Source organism: Mirounga leonina, unplaced genomic scaffold (assembly GCF_011800145.1).
Source record: "Mirounga leonina isolate KUSES-001 unplaced genomic scaffold, KU_Mleo_1.0 Mir_175, whole genome shotgun sequence".
Lineage (NCBI taxonomy): Eukaryota > Metazoa > Chordata > Mammalia > Carnivora > Phocidae > Mirounga > Mirounga leonina.
Genome location: NW_023270453.1, coordinates 24,907,421 through 24,924,079, shown reverse-complemented (window position 1 = coordinate 24,924,079; position 16,659 = coordinate 24,907,421). Strand labels below are relative to the sequence as shown.

The window sequence follows — 16,659 nt, the reverse complement described above, 5'->3', positions numbered from 1 at the left end:
TGCCACTAAGCTCTGGCTGGGCCGGACCAATGGGATGAGAACACCACAGTCCCCAAAGAGTGATCTCAGGAAAGGAAAGCATCTTCAGGCTTGTGAAACTCCTGGCTAGGTGGGAGGCCCCACAGGCTGGAAGCAGGTTCCCAGAGAGAGAAAAGACTGACCCTAAGGGGGTCACCCACCTCTAATCACCCTGCTCCCTGATTCCCCCTGGGCCAAGGTCCTGCGTGTACAAAGAACAGTGCTTCTCCATGCAGCCTAGGTGACCTAGGGCAGCCTAACCTCTGTGGGCCTCAGTGTCCCCATCTGCAACATGGAGGCCTCAGTGAATAACACTGACAAGGACCTCTCAGGCTGCCCTACGATGCGTGGACATGGTAACGCAAAGGAGCCTTGCACAGGTGAAAAGATTCTGGTTCACTGAGTTCCAGAGTAAGTGGCTGCAGCCACCTTTTTTTGGGAGGAGGGGTCCTTCCCTTTTCTGGAAACAGCCTCCACCACCCAGTTTGGTGGTAGGCCCCAGCTGCCAGCAGACCATGCAGCTCCCACCCCCTAGACACTGCTGGCTGGCCAAGGTGGACACCTGACCGTGCTGGACCAACACGTGGATTCTCTCTCCTGCGGAACTGGACCAGAGACCAAAGGACTTGGTCCTTGAGGGCCCCAGATGGGTGGCAGTCAGCTTTGGGCAAATCGCAGCAGAAGGATGCTGAGACCAGAGGGGACGAGAGGCTTTTGTGTTCAGTTGGCTTCCACTTATTGGCTTCCCACCCTTGGGTTCCAGAGACCCACCCCCCACCAGCTTTCTGGTACATTCTACCTCCTGCCCAAGCTAGTCTGCATAAATGCCATAGCGGCAGCCAATTTCCAAAGAATTAAAAATGTAATAAAAAGCACTTAGGAAAGAACTCCTGCAAATCAGTGAGAAAGGAGACAATCCAGTATGAAAAACATGCAAATGATTTCAACAGACACCTCACAAAAAGAGGAAGAGAAATGAATGGTAATTTCCATATGAAAAGGTGCCCAACCTCACCAGCCATCAGGGAAAAAAATTAAAACTCCAAGAGCTTTCCTTGGCTAAAGTTAGACCACAACAAACCACACACAGCTGACACTCCCCAGTGTGGGTGAGAATGCACAGCAGTCAGCACCCTGCTCCGCCCATGGGAGTGTGAATGGGCTCAACAGTTCCAAAAACCTGTCTGCAAAACCTGCTGGAGCCAAACCCGCGCCTGTGGGCCCCAGCACCCACTGCCAGGTGCGACCGTGACCCAGAGAGGGTACTGGGGGTGGGAGAGGTCAAAAGTCGCTAACACCAAGAGTGCTGGCTGCCCGGGGCTGGGAGCGGGGAGCGGGGAGCCAGGGTGTAAAGGGCACACAGGGGAAAGAGTCGTAGAGAAATGACAGTGGATCGGTGCACGGCTGCACAACAAGGTGAAGGTACTTAATGTCACTGAACTGCACACTTGAAATGGTTAGAATGGTCATAATTACGTGTATTTTACCACAATTAGGAAAAACACGGACCGCAGGAAACCTGACTCCTGGGCACCAGAGCAGGCACGGGAGGCTCCATGGCAGCATTTTCCGTAGGGGCCCAAACTGGAAATGCGCCCAACGCCCCTGCACATGAACGGATGAAGACACAGAGGCCTCAACAGACACGGGGATGTAACACAGCAGAGACCAAATCGCCCCCACGAACAGCGTTAGGGCCTATCATCACTGAGTGTGGAGCAGAGAGCAGCCAGTTATTTATATCAAATTCAGAAACAGGCAAAATCACCTCTAGTGGAGTCGGAAGGGGTTTCCCAGGGAGGAAGGAGGCAGAGATTGGGAAGGGGCACCAAGGGGCTTGGGGGGCTGCTACTGTTCTATTCCTTCAATACGTTCACTGTGTGATCATTCATCAAGCTTATGCTTTGCACATTCTCTAAACACCTGCTACGCTTTCATGTTAAACATATATACAGTCCCTGACTTACAACGGTTCAACATACAAGTTTTAGACTTTACAATGGTGCAAAAGCGACAGGCATTCATTCAAACCCATACTTCAAATTGTGAATGTGGATCTTTTCCCGGGCTAATGATCTGTGGTGGGATCGGTGGGATCTTCTCTTGGGTTGCTGGGCAGTAGCAGGAGCCCCAGCTCCCAGTCAGCAATGCAGCCACAGGGTCTACAACTCATACTCACCGCCCTTCCGCACCCAACCATTCTGTGTTTCACTTTCAGTACAGTATTCAACAAATTACATGGGTATCGAACACTATTATAAAATAGGCTTTGTGTTAGACGATTTTGCCTACCTGTAGGCTAACGTAGGTGTTCTGAGCACATTTAAGGTAGGCAAAGCTAAGTTACAATGTGCAGTAGGGGGGCACCTGGGTGGCTCAGTCAGTTAAGTGGCTGCTTTCCGCTCAGGCCATGATCCCAGGGTCCTGGGATCAAGCCCCTCACCGGGCTCCCTGCTTGGCGGGGAGCCTGCTTCTCCCTCTCCCTCTGCTGCTCCCCCTGCTTGTGCTCTCTCACTCTGTCAAATAAATAAAATCTTAAAAAAAAATGTTCATTAAGTTAGGTGTATTCAATGTATTTTCGACTTCCAGTCTTTTCAGCTTACGATGGGTTTATGGGCACACAGTCCCATCAAGATCTGAGGAAGATCTGTGTATGTGTGTATACACACACACATTTCTTAAGCCATGAACCAAACACAATTCCTTCTTTTGATTCCCCCTAGAGGAACCCAGGGAGTCTGGTCACTCGGGGATATCATCTGGGGCAGGAGGTGTGGACGACAGAAAGCTGCAGTTATCAGAACGGTGGACGCCAGGACCACCTGGAGGGGGCCAGTACGGCAGTCTGCCCGCCCTGCGGGTGCTGAGCACCCAGGACCAAGTGGGAGGGCCTGAATCAGTATCAGGCAGGAGGAAAAGACAGAGGAAATCCTTCAGACACAGAGGTGGAGAGATGTTCCATCAGTCACTCCTCAAGCCTTGTGCCTCCTCACCTGGCTCTATCACTAAGCAAGCCGAGGAGGGATTTCGGGTTAGACAGCACAGGACCCTCTCCCACAAGGTTCCAGACCATGTGCTTTTCTGCACATGGCAGAGGGCGTAGGCCTCACTCCTCCTCCCTCTCACTCCCACCCTGGTGGGATGGCCACCCCCTGTGGCACAGGCCGGGGCTAAGCCCAGATCCCCCATCTCTGAGGAGCTGGGCAGACGCAGGGGCAGCTGGTGGAAGCAAACAACTGTACGGTTATTGACGGAGGCCGCATCAGGCGCTGCATAGGGCACGGAGTGCCTGTGACACCATCTGCCCTTTTATGGGACACCATTTGATGGAATAACACAGAATAGTGAGGCTGCGTGACAACATAACCACACAGGAAATGGAACATGGCCCCATGCAAATGTCTGGTCTGGGCCGCACTGGGTTTGGGAGGAGAAGTAGACGGCAGTGGTCACTGCCTGCCGGGATCATCCAGGAAGTACAGGACATCCTCCAGGAAACTTCTGGGCCTGCTGAAAAACAAAGGTTGGGCAGAGCAGGGCGTGGTCTCACCCTGCCAGCTCCCGTGGACTCTCAGAGTCAGATCTGGAAAGAGGCCTGGGGCACCAGAGATTCACCCCAGTGAGTCAGGGAAATGGGGCCAGAGAGCAAGCTCCTGGCTCAAGGCCATAGACCAGGGCCAGACTCGGGCCTCAGGACTCGGAATCTAGTGCTCCTCCCACTGCACCTCTACTGGCTGGGGGTGGGGGGCAGAGGACTGCTCCTGGGTTCAATCTCCTGTGCTAAACTAATCCTCAACTTTCCATGTCTGTGGATGGGTGTGTTGTAAACACAATAAAGGTCACCCCAACTGTGAGGAAGAAGACACACACATGCGCACACAGACCCATAAGCACCCACACCCTCTTTACCCCAGGTGGCTGGGCCCTGGGAGCCATGGAGGGCTGTGGAATGGCAGCAGCCACCTCCCCGGGCAGGGGTAAAAGGCCCACTGGCTCTGCGACCAGACCAGCACAAGCTCGGGCTTTCCTCACCGGGAGCGCCAGGCCCTATGGGCCTGTGGAGTCGGCCCATGCACGGTAAAGTCCAACAAAGCCCAGGGCAGGAAGGCTGGCAGGAGCTGGCTGACAGCCAGGTTATTTTCAAGTCAACAAAAGGTGACAGTTTCTCAACGATCCCCAGAGAAACTATGAAAGGTCCCCAGAGTCGCTGTGCCCCAGCACACGCCCGGAACTGAGTAAACGATACAAGACCTCAGAAACAAGCACACCGAGCTCCCGGCCCCACGGGCAAACAACACTCCAACGGGGAGACCCACCAAACCTCAGCTCCCCACGGCCCCAGGGCCCGGGCACCGATGGCAGGCTTCTAAACCCCAGCGACCCCGGGCTGCTTCTTCCCGGAAGCAGGGACTCAGATGCCCACCCACCATGGCCCATTTAACAGGCTTCTTGCTGCTTTTGTTTTTACCCGAAGTATTAACAACTGAAGCTCAGAAAATACAGTTTATTTATGCAGCTATTCCAATGATAAAACCCAAACCCAGTTAACAAGAGCGGAAGCACAGAACTAGTTCTCATCTGTGAACGGCACAGGGGACATGGGGAAGCTGAACGGGAATCCAGTGGAGCCGCACCACGCTGGTGATGATGGTGCGGGTCTCTGAGCAGGAAGGTGAACCTCCCGGGTGCAGGAGCCCCCTTCTCCCCACCCTCCATCCTACTGCCACGGGGCTCAGCACAAGCTCACTCCCTTGGACAGGGATGGCCCAGAGACCCAGAACGCCCCCGGTGATAGAGAATGTCCTCTCTCATCTGCAACACCAGCCTCGGCTCTCTCCTTCAGAAGCCAAAGAAATCAGTCAGCAAGGCCCTACTCTGCAAAGGGTAAACCCCAACACAAGTGCTCACGAGATGTTCCTAGACTGCCGGCAACACCAAAGTACACACCAAAAGTCTTGCACGCACCTTGGGCGGCTCCATCACATGGCAGGAGACCCAGGAGTCATCAGACCCTGCCCGACACACCGAGGGATAAGATGCAGCCCAGTCTGAGCAGCCCATACACTAGGGAGATGGGGTTGGTTTCCTTCGGGGCCTGTTGCACAAGCATTTGTTAAGCGCCTACTGCACACCAGGCTCAGATACTGAGTGACAAAAGGCTCAGTCTGATTTCTAGTTCCTCCACCAGAGGACAAAAGTTTGGTGTCACAAGGATAAGGCAAGGCTCAATAAGATAAAGGAGGTGAAAACATTCAGAAAGCGCACATACATACACAAGGTTTAGGTCTGGGGCGTATCTCCCCTCCACTCCGTCCCCTGCCTGGGTTGGTAGGTCACATGTCTGATTGCCTCCCCTTCTGACACTTCTCCTGGGTCATGACCTGGTCCCAGCACGACCTCCCTCAAACACCAGCACAGGGCAGACAGCATCACTCTGAGACACACAATTAACAGTAATAATGTCAGTAGGAGGTCTGACTGTGGCAGCAGCTGCCCACAGCCAGGTACTCTGCGTGAGCACCTGTTACGCTCCGGGCCCTCTCCTGCATGTCTGCACCTTCTCTGTACGGGCTCAGCCATGGTGTCCTCGCTCCTGCTCTGACCCTCTGCTGAAAACAGGCCAGCTGTGTGATCAGGGCAACGGAGTACAGAAATAAACCCTCACCGTTTATGGTGAACTGATTTTTTACAAAGGTGCAGAGGCAGCTGGATGGGACAAGAATAGTCTTCTCAACAAATGATAATGAAATAATTAAATATCCATATGCAAAAAAAGACCTCATAGTTTTACCTGGAACTACACATGAAAACATTACCTCAATATGGATCACAGTGCTTGCTTCGGCAGCACATATGAAAATTGGAACTAAATGGACCACAGACCCAAATGCATGAACTGAAACTGTAAAACTTCTGAGGAAAAAACATAGAAAATCTTTGTTACCTTGGCCTAGGCAAAGATCTCCTAGATATAACTCCAAAAACATTAACCACTAAAAAAAACTGATAAATTGAACTTAACCAAAATTTAAAAACCTTTGATCCTCAAAAGACACCATTAAGAAAAATGAAGACAGGGCGCCTGGGTGGCTCAGTTGGTTGGGCGACTGCCTTCGGCTCAGGTCATGATCCTGGAGTCCCGGGATCAAGTCCCGCATCGGGCTCCCTGCTCGGCGGGGGGTCTGCTTCTCCCTCTGACCCTCCTCCCTCTCATGCTCTCTGTCTCTCCTTCTTTCTCTTGCAAATAAATAAAATCTTTAAAAAAAAAAAAAGAAAAGAAAAATGAAGACAAGTCACAGACTAGGAAAAAATATTACCAAATCACAGAGCTGATAAAGGAATTGTATCATTGTACCCAGAATAAGGAACTGTTACAACTCAGTAAGAAGACAAACAATCCAATCTTTAAAAAATGCACAAAAGAGAAAAACAGATGTCTGGCACATGTGCTCATGCTGCAGGCTCTCTCCTCTCTCCCTCTCTCTCTCTCTCTCTCTGTCTCTCTCACACACACACACACAGTATACAAATGGCTAATAAGCACGTGAAAAGGTGTTCCACATCAATCAGGGAAATGCAAATCAAAACCACAATGAGATACCACCTCACACCCACAAGGATAGTTATAATGAAAAAGGCAGGGCGCCTGGGCGGCTCAGTTGGTTAAGCAACTGCCTTCTGCTCAGGTCATGATCCTGGAGTCCTGGGATCGAGTCCCGCACCGGGCTCCCTGCTCAGCAGGGAGTCTGCTTCTCCCTCTCCTGCTCCCCCCTCTTGTGCTCTTTCTCTCTCTCACTCTCTCTCTCAAATAAATAAATAAATAAAATCTTTAAAAAAAAAAAAAAGAAAAAGGCAGACAAAGGAGCACCTGGCTGACTCAGTAAGTACAGCACACGGCTCTTGATCTCAGGGTTGTGAGTTCAAGCCCCATATTGGGCGTAGAGCCTATTAAAAAAAAAAAGGTAGACAATAATAAGTGTTGGCAAGGATGTGGAGCACTGGAACCCTCACACACTGCTGATGGGAATGTAAAATGAAACAGACACTATGCAAACAGTCTGGCAGTTCATCAAAAGGTCAAGCATAGAGTCACCATCTGACCCAGCAATTCCTCTCCTAGGTGTATACTAAAGAGAATTGAAAAGAGCCACACAAACGTGCAGTGTTCGTAGCAACATTATTCATTATAGCCAAAAAGTGGAAACAACCCAAATGTTAACTGGTAAATAAATAAAATGTATGGTATCTGTTACAACATGGATGAATTTGAAAGAAATTGTTCCAAGTACAAGAAGCCAGACACAAGAGAGACTACATGTTGAATGATTCCTTTTATATGAAGTGTCCAGAGAGGGCACATTTTTAAAGACAGAAAGCAGGTCAGAGTAATGGGGTGGGGGTCAGGTGGAGGCACAGACTGACTGCAAATAGGCACAAGGAAACTTTGGAGGGTGCTGGAAATGTCTAAAACCTGACTGTGGTGATGGCTGCACAGTTCTATACATTTACTGAAAGTCAACAAATCATATGTTTACAATGGATGCGTTGTATGGCACACAATTTATATCTCAATAAAGCCACTTAAAATGTAAAATGAATAAGTAAATACAATGAAAACAAAGCAAATGTTATTAAATTTGAACTAGGAACCTTTGCAGTACATGCTGAAAGTTCCACAAGCAAAAGAAAGAGATCTTAGAAGTTCCCAACATCAAAAAAAAGGTGTAGAGAGGAGGGTGTTAACTCACCCTATATTATGGTGATCATCTTTCCAAGTGTACACATATCAAATCATTAGGGTATACACATTAAACTTGCACAACATTATATGTCAATTACGTCTCAATAAAACTGAAAGGGATTTGACAGTATTATGTATGTGTTAAAAAATATTAACATCCAATCATTTTTCTCTCCTTGATATTATCAATAAAATTAACAGAGACCTGAAAAGATAACTTTCTCATCAAGTGTTTGAAGGTCCATGGGGCCATCCCTTAAAAATCATCTGGAACTCCCCTGGGGTCCCCAGTCCACCCCTGAGGAAACATAGGAAAGTACTACTAAGGTCATTTCTCAGACTGACCCTCCTCCCTGAGCAAGGTGGCCCGAGAGACAAGGAAGCTGAGGGGACAGCTTTCAGACCGGACAGGTCCAGGAGAGCACTGCTGTGGTGCTCTAAGGTAGCCTATGACATTCATCTTGGGTGACAGACCCAATCGATTAGTTGTGGCTGACCAGGGTGTTTATTAATGGATTCTGAAACCAAGTCCAGGCTTGGTGACAAAGAGTGTCCTGAATGATTAGCAAGGTCTACCACACAGAATCTGGTGAAAGTGGTGTTATAAAGGCCTTGTATTTGTGGTTTTGTCCAAACACCCATGTGAAGGGACATCAAGTGTGTCCTAGTCCCAGGTTATACAGGAAATGCCACATAAAACTTTGATATCTCTGCCATGCCACTGCTAGCAGCTATCAGGGTCTGAATTGGCCACCTAATTTCCTTTTTAAGCCATTACAGCAATTAATATTTTATGAAGACTTTCGGTGCCAGCCACTATTCTGAGCACTGTTCAAGGATCAACGCATTGTACAGATGAGGAAACTGTGACCCAGGGGGCAGAGCAACTTGCCTAGAGTCACTCAGCCAAAGACAGGCTGGAAGAACATCAGAGATGGAAGAGAATGAATTCAAACAACTGCTTCAATCAGATCTGGGGATGTCAGCCCACTGGCCTCCAAGTGTCCCCACACCAGGCTGGGCTGCCCTGCACTTGTGCCTGGGATACAAGCAGGCAACAGTGCCTTCTGCCCACTCTGACTGTTCCAAAAACTGTGCTCGTCTCCACCCCTCTATTTTCCCAGACACTCTCCCTCTTGGGCTTCCAAAATCAGGGCAAAGCAGTTCTCAAATTTGAGTGGACATGAGACTCACTTGAGAAATGGGTTTAAATGCAGCTTCCTAGGCCCCAGCAGGTCTGAGGCAGGGCCTGGAAAATACATGTTTAACAAGCTTCCCACTAGTGGCAGTGGGTGGTCCTGGACTACACTGGAAGGAAACCTGGCCTGGTGGGTGTCCCAGGGCCAATTGTGAGGTCTAGGAGACCACCATATCAGATCAGATTCTTCAGAAGCCAGGATCAGGAGACCCAACCTCAAAGTCCCCCTCATGTCCAAATTCTCTGTCCTTTTTCTTCTTTTCTTTCCATGGCAAATGACCCCCCATGAGGAGATGGAGAGAGAGGAACCCAAGCTAAAGTTCTGGATCAGGCCACACTCTTTAGGGCCAGCAAAACAGTGGGAACAAGTCGACTGGGAGTCAGATTTGTGGTCCTGCTCCCAGAGGCACTTCCATCCAGTTCTGAGACCTTGGAAAAGTCACTTTCTCGCTGGTGTCTCAGGTCTCCCTGCCACAAAAAAAGAGACCAGAGAACCAGGTAGGTCCCCTCCAACCAGTCTCCTGTTCTCCAGCAAGGACCCCATTGATCATAATCTCCTTGGGCCCAACGTCACTGCCCCTACCCACCCACCATTCACAGGCACCAGGAGGTCACCAGAGAGCTCAGCTTCTGTCCAGATGGCGTGGCGAGTGTTCAGTACCATTGGCCGGGTCGTCACACTAAGCCACCAAAGAAAACCAAAACTGGCGATGGTGTGAAGTCAATCCCTTTGACAATGACCACTTTGTAAGCACAAGCGAAGCGCCGGGCACCGTGCTGACCCCTCGCCAGCGTCGGGCCACGAACCTCACCCCCGCCCTGCGGTTTCCTACTCAGTCTCCCCTGTGTGCGGACGAGGGAGCTGAGGCGTGCGCGGGCGAAATGACTGACCCAAGGTCACCCCGCCGGGACGGGGCAGGCAGCCCGGGGCCCCACCCACGGTCTGAGTGGAGGTCGCGCGGAGCCCCAGGCCGGGAGACGCAGGGAGGGCCAGGGGCCTAGCAGAGCCCACCGCACCCTCTGCGGGGCGCACCGCGCGGGCGCGCCCTGCCCACCCCGCGTTCCGCCCCAGGCCTCGCCCTGCTGCGCGCCCGGGGCCGCGCCTGCCGCTCACCGGACTTCGGCGGGTAGCGATAGGCCGAGTTCGCCTGGATGTCGATGTCCTCCACGCCCGCGATGCGGCGGCTCAGGATGGAGCCCATGGTGCGCGGCAAGCCGAGCCGGGCCGGGGCCGGGACGCGGGCGGCGGCGGCGTCCTCACGCGGACATGGCCCGAACCAGGCCACACGGACACTCGCCCACAGCCGCGGGCTCCTCGGCCTCCAAGGCCCAACCCCCAGCTCGGCCGGGGTCCCGACGCCACGGCGGCCCTCCGCCCCCCGGGCCCGAGGCACCTCGGGAAATGCAGTCCCCTCGCCGCCGACGGCGACGGGCTGCGACGCAGGAAGCCCACCAAAGAACTACATGTCCCAGGATGCCCTTCGCCGCGGCCCAGTGAAGACGCTGACCAGGACTCCGGGACAAACCAAATGGACCTGAATCCAGAGGGGAGGAACCATCACCCACACCACAAACTGACTTTTCCTCTGCATTGCAAACACGTCACTAACATCCTAACTCTTTAGTCTCCTGATAATCTGTCCATATATAGATTCTTATAGGAACCCAGCCCCTTCCATTTACCCCCTCTCTAAAATATCTCCCTGAGCCACAATGGTTCTCCCCACTTCCCAGGGTCGATCTCCTGCCCCGTCCAGAAGAGGGCACACCTTTACCTGCCACCCGGCAATAGCTGCGATGGAACCCAAGCCGAGTAGGAGTTGGGGTTCACAGGAGAAGCTAAGCGCTTCTTTTAGCCTTTTCCAGGACTCAAGGCTTCTCTTTGGCTCCACGTCCAGAACAATTACTTTGAAGACATAATTTTACAGCCCCACAGACCTCTCCCCATTTTACACATAGAGAAACTGAGGCACAAGGGACGGCTGCATATGAGGTGCTGAAGGCACGTTTAAAAAATTGGTCAGGATTAAAGGCTTGCAGGTTGCAATGTACTTTCCTGGCTTTTGATTCACATAAAATTCTGTAAGTAGGCCAAGTGGAGATTGTTTTCACCTACTCTTCAGTTGAGAAACTGGGGTTCCAAGAAGAAAGTGGCTTCCCAAGGCAAGCCTGCTCTACCAGGAAAGCAGCTGGGGAGGGCGCAGCTGGCGAAGGGTCTCAAATGGTAAATGCACCACATTCCACATTAAAACGAGTCCTGCCCCTCAGGAGGCCAGAGTCCAGAACACAACCTTCTATTGTCAGGGAACCTGGGAAGCCAAAATTAATAAGAGGTGAAAGATTTATGTGCTTATGAGTAGAGTCTAGGTCTTGGAGGGGTCTGATTAAATCTCAGCTTTACAATCAAGATCCCCATTTACTGAGCACCTACTATGTGCCAGACATCGTGTTAAGACATAGTCTCTTTTGGGCGCCTGGGTCGCTCAGTTGGTTAAGCGACTGCCTTCGGCTCAGGTCATGATCCTGGAGTCCCAGGATCGAGTCCCGCGTCGGGCTCTCTGCTTGGCAGGGAGTCTGCTTCTCCCTCTGACCCTCCCCCTCTCATGCTCTCTCTCTCTCTCTCTCATTCTCTCTCAAATAAATAAATAAAATCTTTAAAAAAAAAAAAAAGAGACTATGTCTTTTTTTTTTTTTTTTAAAGATTTTATTTATTTGACAGAGAGAGACACAGCGAGAGAGGGAACACAAGCAGGGGGAGTGGGAGAGGGAGAAGCAGGCTTCCCACGGAGCAGGGAGCCCGATGTGGGGCTCGATCCCTGGACCCTGGGACCATGACCTGAGCCGAAGGCAGACGCTTAAGGACTGAGCCACCCAGGCGCCCCCTCTCATTTAATTTTCTGATGTAGCTTTTATTTTCATCCCCAATTCATGAAAAAAGGAAAGTGAAGCTAGAAGAAGTGAAGTACCCCACTTAGGCTGCAGTAGATAAACAGTAATGAAGTTACTGCCATACTCCCCGGCCACCCCAGAGGCAGAAACATCCCGATGTGCTAAGTTTCATGTCCCTTGCCACCAGATGGGCCTGAAGACACACACACCCCCACCGTGTGATCTTTCTTCCCTTATCTTTATTAAGTCACATAACATTTGTGTGTATACACACATACATACACCAACACTGAATTCAATTTACTGGCCTCCCTGCTTGGGGGGGAGGAAAGGAGAGTAGGACAGACCCTGATGTTCTCATTGAAAAACAACCCTAGGAGCGTGTCCTTTCTATAGATCCTGGGCCAGGGCAGTCGTTTCCATGGGCTGGGTGTTTGATTAAACATTCCTCTTAATAGAGCTTTGGACTTGTTCTTTCTGTGCTTATCCATGCCCTGCTGGGAGGCAGGCCCTTTCTGATTTGTTACTAGTTCTACTGTCAACATCTGTGCTGATTCATTTATTTATTCAACAAATATTTACCATGCAGCTACTATGTAACACGCAATGAGCCAGGCTAGGAGCCAGGCAACTGGGATCAAATGGAAGAACCCTAGATGTGGAGCATGCAGGTTAGTGAGGAGACACACTTAAAAGGTTAACAGGTGCATAAATACAAAATGTGGTGAGTGCTATAGGAGAATAGAGGTGCAATGAAATAATAGGGGAGACTTATTTTTTTTTTTTAAGATTTTATTTATTTATTTGAGAGAGAGAGAATGAGAGACAGAGAGCATGAGAGGGAGGAGGGTCAGAGGGAGAAGCAGACGCCCTGCCGAGCAGGGAGCCCGATGCGGGACTCGATCCAGGGACTCCAGGATCATGACCTGAGCCGAAGGCAGTCGCTTAACCAACTGAGCCACCCAGGCGCCCCTAGGGGAGACTTATTGATAGGAGTGTCAGGGAAGGCTTCTCTGGAGAGGTAACATTTAAGCCAAGATTTGAAATACAAATAAGAGCAAACCAGCAGGGGAGCAAACTCTAAGGAGGTAAGCCAGTCCAGGTTCCAAGCCCAGGAAACACTATGTGCAAAGGCCCTGAGACTTCAAGGAGCTAAGCATGATCCAGGGGCTCAAAGGTCAGTGTGGTTAAATTCAGATGGGGGGGAGGGTATAGGAACAGAGGTCAAGAGTGAGGCAGTGGCCAGATCTCAAATCCTCTCAGTCAGCCAGCACTGGGTCTTTTGAAACAGACACTAGACACAGTTAATGCGTGATGAGTCCTTGAGTCCAGACTTCTTCCTGAGCCTCCTTGCCTATTCATTCTTGTGCTCCCAGAATCAGGCACTCAATGATCTATGGAGTATTTGAAAGAATGGAGGTGGAAGGGTGCCTGGCTGGCTCAGCCAGTGGAGCATGAGACTCTTGATCAGAGAATTGTGGGTGTGGAGATAACATCCACACATTGGGTGTGGAGATAACGTAAAATCTTGGGGAAAAAAAGGAAAAGGAAAAATGGATGGAGGTGGGAAGGAGGAGGCCAGGGCATGCTGGGGAGACTTTGGCAGGGCACCCAACTTCCCAGAACTTCAGGTAAGATGTGGGCACTGCTAGAAATACCTTTTTGTCTCCCTGTCCTATCTGCTGGTCCCAGCTGTCAGGACCCATCTGAGCTAGCTAAGAAATCCAAAGTCCACTCTCCTGCCAGGCTGATTCTGGCTAAAAACAAGATTGTTTTTTCCTTCCCTGCTGCCCCTGGGAAAACTAGCAGGCTAGGGGTGCCATGGGGGCCAGAGGAGTAACCTTTGCTCCTGCCAGCCTCATTTGCCTCACCTCAGCCAGCCTGCTGGTTTGTAAGTTCTCCTTCTGAGCTGGACAAGCCTGGGCAGGTAACTGAGTGTTGCTGGGTAAGGATAGGGAGAAGGGGAAAGGTACTTCCCTGAGCCAGAAAATCCCCTAGTGGGCCCTGCCAGGGCAGTGCCCTCTCTCACTCGCCAAAAATACACCCTCATGGCCTACTGGGTGCCTGTTCTCCACTGGCTCTGAACACTGGCAAGAGCATAAGGTGGTTTGGATTCCAGCCTGTTTCTTCATCAGTAAAATGGGGCTTGGGCTCCCTAAAGTGGTCCAGACGCAGGCAAAGAGATGAGTACTAGAAATTGTACACTGAGTGCTGGGCCCTTGCTGACCACTGCACGGGTATTAATCCCCTCAGCAGGCCTGGGATTGCCCCACACTGCTACCTCGGGTTCTACAAATGAAACAAAGCTCAAGGCTGCAGTAGCTTATCCAACATCAGTTAGTAAGCAGCAGAGTTGACTCATACCCAGGTCTGTCTGGCACCAAAACCCGCTTACCTTCCAGCATGCCCTGATGCTATCCTGGTGTAACAGGGACAGCAATAACCACTTTCAGAGCCACCTACCTCGTGCTGGGCGCTTTACCCACATCAATTCATGCTTACCGTGCTTTGTTAAGAAGAGGAGCCATTCTTTTTTTTTTTTTTAATTTATTTATTCATGAGAGACAGAGAGAGAGAGAGAAGCCGGCTCCCAAGGAGCAGGGAGCCCGATGCGGGACTCCCTGGGGTCATGACCTGAGCCGAAGGCAGACGCCTAACCATCTGAGCCACCCAGGTGCCCGAGGAGCCATTCTTAACAAGACCAGAAATCTCCTGGCACTATCAGGGTTTGCAAAAAATGTGGAGCCTGAGTGATCCCGTGTAGCAGAAGACACCCAAACCTGACTTCCCATGTGGACAGGTTACTTCTGCCAAAGCCGAGGCGCCCACCTGGAAGAGGACACTGAGTCTACTACCTGCAGATAGACTAAGCCCAGGGCACTCTAGCCCTCAAAGGCCCCTTAGGGGGTCTTACGGTGCAGGGTTCCCTTCCCTCCCCAAGCATCCGGGTGCCCGTGCCCACCCCCAACCCCCAACCCCCACAATCCTGGGACCCTTCAGGCCCTGTCCACCAGTCTCCCATTATCCTCCCACTCACCAAAGCCAGAACCTCTGGAAGGGTTAGGACCCAGGTAGGGCTTCTCTCCACCCCTCCAGTGTGGCATAGTTCCCTCCATCCAGTGCATTTCCTCTACTGAGGCGCTGGGTTGGTGGGGGGGCACGCCACTAGAATCAGACACACCCAAAACATCTCCTGATTCCCATTGGACCCCTCCACCACCTCTGGACCCCACACTAAGCCTAAAGCCAACAATGGATCAAATGTAGGAAAACCTCCCAATGACCTTTCACCCCAAGCCCCCAGGGCCTGTGTCACTTCCCAGAGGGCACTTTTCTACATTTCCACATTCTACATTAAGATATTTGACAGAAAAAGACACAGCGAGAGAGGGAACACAAGCAGGGGGTGTCGGAGAGAGAGAATCAGGCTCCCCGCTGAGCAGAGAGCCCAGTGCGGGGCTCGATCCCAGGATCCTGGGATCATGACCTGAGCCGAAGGCAGAGCTTAACGACTGAGCCACCCAGGCGCCCCCATCCTTAGGATTTTTGACACACGGTCCCAACACCCCCGCCCCCCCTCCCCAGCCAACTCTTCTGGGGTGTGCTCTCCGCAGTAACGCCGGGTCAAGGCAGGGCAAGAGAAAGGGCTCAAAGAACGGTTGCCCAACGGATGAAACTGGAGCCCAGGGAGCGCGAGGAACCGGGCCAAGGTCTCTCAGAGCAGGGATGACCGAGCCAGACCTCTCCCCGCCTCCCCCTCCCCGCCCCCAGGATCCCGTTCCGAGCCCGCCCTGGCCCCGCACGCCCGACCCGCGACGTCACCCGGAAGCGGCGCGTGCGGAGCTGTAAACACAACCCGCAACTCCCCCACTCCCGTGCTCCCCAGTCCCGCCCCCGCCCGCCACGTGACGCGCCCCCGCCGGCTCCGACCCAGCGCCCGCCCCCGCTGCAGCCTCATTGGGCGGCCAGCTTTGTTTACCTTATATGGCCAGGTCCTAACACTCTGCGGCCGCCCATTGGCGGTGGCGCGGCCTCACTCACTTGACGTCATTTGGGACAGAACGATGCAAATAAACCGGGGCATTCTGGGAATAGGAGTTCGGGGCCGCCCCGGAACTGGCTCCGCTAGGTCCTGGCGCCCGCATCCGAAGGCTGAGATTTCCGGCAGAACGTACGAGATTTTGCGTGGGAAAGTGGGAGCCCCGCGGGGAGGGGACCCCGAGGCACCAGAGCTTGCCCGCCTCGCCGGCTTGTTCGGGCGCCATGCCATCCCCAAACGTTCCTCGGGTCTACTGTGTGCCTGGCCGAGCACCAGGCCGGGAAGGGACCCGCATCACGAGTGGGCGATGTGAGCTTGTGCTCGGGGCGCTGGGGAGACCGGAAGGCTTCCTGGAGGCGGTGACTCTGCAGAACCCTAAGGGGTACATTCATTCATTCAGTGAAGGAGTATTTATTGGCGCCTACTGTGTGCCAGGCATTCGGGGCTGTGCGTCCCAGTGCTTACGATTTATGCCAAAATTTCTAGGGGCCCCCTTTCCAAGTGTGCGCCCATTCAACAGAGGGATGCCAGGCACACCGGGCAAAGACGCCAGTGGCCTCCGCCTTCTGGACCCCCACGAGCCTCGGTGAGGGCCTGCAGACGCGCCCGCCCGCTTCCGCACGCAGCAGGGGCAGCGTCCGGACACACCTCCCTGCGCCCCCCGGCCGGCCGCGGCGCGGGACTACATCTCCCAGCATGCCCCCGCGGCCCCGAGCCAGGCGAGGCTCGGTGAGTCAGAGCCGCACAGTAAATATTTGTATTAGCCGGAGCCGG

The 16,659-nt window shown here is 52.4% G+C and overlaps 1 protein-coding gene across 5 annotated transcripts in view; it reads right to left on the bottom strand.

Annotated features, from left to right (window-relative positions):
* Positions 1-10,282, bottom strand: part of MGRN1 (mahogunin ring finger 1) — a 55,107-nt gene extending 44,825 nt beyond the window's left edge. For 4 of the 5 annotated variants that reach the window (XM_035022188.1, XM_035022185.1, XM_035022187.1 and 1 more), the window contains exon 1: positions 10,072-10,282. In XM_035022188.1, the coding sequence (XP_034878079.1) occupies positions 10,072-10,159 (88 nt within the window). In that variant the 5' untranslated portion in view covers positions 10,160-10,282. The remainder of the gene's footprint in view (positions 1-10,071) is intronic. The other variant, XM_035022186.1, reaches the window with a different exon arrangement.
* Positions 10,283-16,659: the final 6,377 nt, after the last annotated feature.